General features: G+C 51.1%; 1 protein-coding gene across 1 annotated transcript; it reads right to left on the bottom strand.

Annotated features, from left to right (window-relative positions):
• Positions 1-805: 805 nt before the first annotated feature.
• K441DRAFT_599146 (P-loop containing nucleoside triphosphate hydrolase protein) lies at positions 806-1309 on the bottom strand (the record flags this gene model as incomplete). The annotated part of the gene is made up of 2 exons (XM_067645141.1): positions 806-942; positions 991-1309. Coding segments are annotated over 2 exons (456 nt in total), but the record flags the coding sequence as incomplete, so codon positions are not given.
• Positions 1310-3784: the final 2475 nt, after the last annotated feature.

Here is a 3784-nt window from a genome sequence, read left to right as displayed (position 1 = left end):
TCATTTTTAGAACCGATCTATACCACTTGCATCACTAGGGCAAATATATTAATATTGTACTATAGTTGGGCCGTTAACTGGGGTAACTTTTAGGAAGGCTTCCAAAAAACTGCCTTGATTACCATCTACCATCTATATTGCTATTTACCTCTACCGTCTATAACACCATTTAAGACCCTTATTAAGGTAGCAATCCCTCAACTTAGCGTTGCTTCACTACTTGGGTTAACCACACTAACTCAAGCAATAATCTAAGAACCTCTAATCAATCGGCGTCCACTTTTGCCGATAAGAACGCTGCTATACTCTCTATGTCCTTAGAGTCAGTACCGTATCGCCGCAAGCGCTCTACCCAGGCCTGTTCAACATCCCCCATAGCCGCTGTTATACCCAGAATGACGCTTAACACGAGCTCGCTGTATTAGCACTGGTCAACTCCACTTCATTTCCAGCCCCAGGTAGGATCCTTTGTCCACCGGTTACATAGCTCTTGAGGCACCATACAGTAATAACACCCGCTAAACTTAGCAAAGCGTAACATTGATCGTAACCTCCTGGCGGCATCCCAAACGGTGCCCGCCAAGGGCGTAGTACAGGTACGTATATCGTGTAAGGCTTCGCTGGCCTGGGCCATGCATATTGGGTAGTGTGTCGTCCACCAGATGAGACAGTATCTTAGCTGCTCTAGCGTAAGCTATTCCGCCCTTACCGAGGCGGTTACTTTCGATCGCTAAACGCTCATCCGCGCTTCCTACATCGCAAACTCGGCCTCGTCGGCGTCCGAAAGAACAGGCACGTCCAACTCTTAACCGTCCAGCCGTTCGGCAGCGCAGACGTCACATAGCTCCTCACCGTCGGTGCAACCGTTCCGGACCGGTATCCCGTCTATTTTCCCGTCCAGGTATTTATCAAGTACCACCCTACGGCAGGTTTTGACGTCTGCTTCCCTTTAGAGATAGTCCAGCAGAGCTGCCCTGCGGCCTTAATCACTGTCCACAGGCGCATCAAGCCTGTTGCCAAGAAAAATAACAGCCTGGCTCACCCTTCCATCGCGGCCTACTCTCCCGCTCTCTTGGGCGTAGTCTTCAACCGACCTCGGAGCTCCCAGGTGCAGCACTGCGTCCACGCCGGGTACGTCAACGCCCAAACCTAGCGAGCTCGTGGCGACAACGGTCCCGTTGTCACTGGAAATAAAGCGCTCAAGCACATCCTCTCGGTCAATTGATTCGGAATAGTAGGCTGCACAGTGGAGGCTTTTGCTAAGACTGTCGGTCATCCATCTCGCGTGGCAGTATACGATCGCTTTCCCCCACGGCTCTGGTAGACCCGTAATATAGCGGCCGATGACTTAAGCGGCTCGGTCAATGGCGGCCATAGTCGGGCTCCGTACCGGCTCCTTGTCCATATCGATGATAGCGTAGCGTATGTTGCGTCTGGTGGTGGGCGCCCTGATCAACTTAACACTCTCAGCGGTAAAGTGCATCTTACGCCAAAGCCGCTGCTCTTCTATCGGGGGGAGAGTAGCTATTAGGAGCACCATCTGTGTTCGCATGGCTGCTAGACGACCCAGGCGTTGCAGAGGCGCGCGGAACTTACTGCTCCCGTCCAGTACGGTATGGCATTCATCGATCACGATTCGTGCTAGGCGGCCTATGACTCGCATTCTATTCATAAATATCTAAAAGCTGTCTGCTTCAACCGCCTCAGGCGTTACAAACACTATCGATGCTGCGTCAGCAGGGCTGCGCCCATCCCATGCCACGGCCTGTAGCCCAGCCAACTCGCATCTTCGCAGAAGATCCTGTCGGAGAGAGAGCAGCGGAACAACAACAATGGTAAGGCCTGCATTGTCACAAGCGGCCAACAATATAAACATCAGACTCTTGCCACCGCCTGTTGGCATGACAATAACCACTAGACTTTCCCCACGCAAGATTGCGTGGATACCGATCTATTGCGCACCCCGAAATTCAGCTTGCTCTCCGCATATAGCTTTTAACTGTGTTATAGCGTTAACGGTTCTTAGGCCGCGCCATCTTATCCGCTTGGCGTTGCCGGTTAGATCCATAGGTATAACGTGCTTTCGGGATTCAGAGGAAGTGTTCACAGCGCCACGTGGGAGAAAGGCTAGGAAGGCGTGCCACTCGGTACTTAATCTTTAGAATCGTTGCCTTTTGCTTACGGTAGTTCCAACCAACTCTCCCATAAGACGCGCATATACGGTCTCGCCTATCCGGGCCATATGGCCTGCCTGCTCTTCATATATTATATCGAAAGATCCTAGCTCATCCTTTTCTAAGCCACTGTCGTTACCACTCTCAATAAAGGCAGACTGAGTCTTTAGGTACTTTCGACCGATGGCAATCGCAACCTAGCGGTATGTTTGGATATTAAGCCTGCATCCTAGGCCAGCCTCCGTTTCTTACTAAAGGGCATAGGTAAAGCGGCCAGAGTTCCATTTAGTGCCTTGCGCGTCAGGCGGCCACATTTCATACGATATAGTGTTCTCCGGCCGGAGCATCTGCTCTAGCGCGCGCTGAAATGGTAATATAAGCCAGAGGTATAGAACAACTAATCTCCCGACCTCGCTAGGTACAAATCGGTGAATGACCTTAGACCGTCCGGCATGGCGGGAGCCCTTGGAGTATCAAGGTACGAATGCGACCATACCATAAATAATGAAAATGTTTCGATATTTGCCTGCAACGGTGTTGCTATAGCATATACTTAATATCTCGGTGCCTCTCGCGGGCTGGCCCCCTACGACGTGTACAAGCACTAGAAGCTTATGCAAAAGCGCTTTGACTTAGTCAAGGTAGGTTTTAATACCGGACTTATTCGGTCTACCTTCCGGGCCTTAGAGTTTAAACATAGCCTGGCGCTGTTTATCTAGCGCAATATGGTTTACAAGCCAGTCCTAGGTATAGAAAATATGCTTATTGCGGGGGTCTTAAAGAAAGTTCCAGCCAGGAACGGAGTTACTGGGGTCGTCCTAAAGGGCTTCAATCCGCACGGTTAGGGTACTGGTACGTCGTTCGTCGAATAGCAGGTCTTAGTAGACTAAACGTTCCACGTCTTCAACAAGGCCATGGACAAAACTGCGAAACTCGGGCATTGTAAAACGAATGGTTTTGTAGAGTAGCTCGTCGTCAACCCATTCCACCTCGCCCTCGATTGTTGCTTCGAAGTGCACCTTTAGGCCGTAGGTTCGAAGGTCCAGCATCCACTGCATCGGTCCCTTGGTCCCTCGCACCATGAACTTGTCCATCATCTTAGTTAACGACTCCAGGCATCTTCCCTCCGGTACGTCTTAGTGGGCATTACTACGGACGGCGTCTGCGTCGGCAATCAGGGCAGCTTACACAACCATGAACTAACTAAGCTTTATCATAGCCGATAGTGTCTTAGTGTATACGCCGCACTCCTTCCACCCCGCTGCTGTTATACCCTATAGGGCTAATACACATACCAAGGGACTCTCGTACTCGGTACTGCGTACTCTCTGGTCCAGAAGTGAAAGACAAAACACTAGGCAAGCCTTAGCCAAGGGGCTGAGCATATCGCCCTCGCATAACCCGGTAGGGGTATCGGTACTACGCTCTGCGGTACGCAGTAGCGCTAACCAGGCACGCTCTTGTCGGTTATTAAGTGTGTATCTAGGGCTGACTCCATCTACCACGGGCCATGTCCGTCCAAAGAACATAAGCACCATCTGCCACGGTCTGCAGTAGTCATTGGGGGGCTTCTTGCCTTGGTACAATTGGAGGGGTCGGTATCGGTCCTG

This window comes from Cenococcum geophilum, assembly GCF_001692895.1.
Source record: "Cenococcum geophilum 1.58 unplaced genomic scaffold K441scaffold_137, whole genome shotgun sequence".
NCBI classification, from domain to species: Eukaryota; Fungi; Ascomycota; class Dothideomycetes; order Gloniales; family Gloniaceae; genus Cenococcum; species Cenococcum geophilum.
The sequence above is the reverse complement of the archived record's forward strand: the minus strand, read 5'-3'. Positions and strand labels throughout refer to the sequence as shown.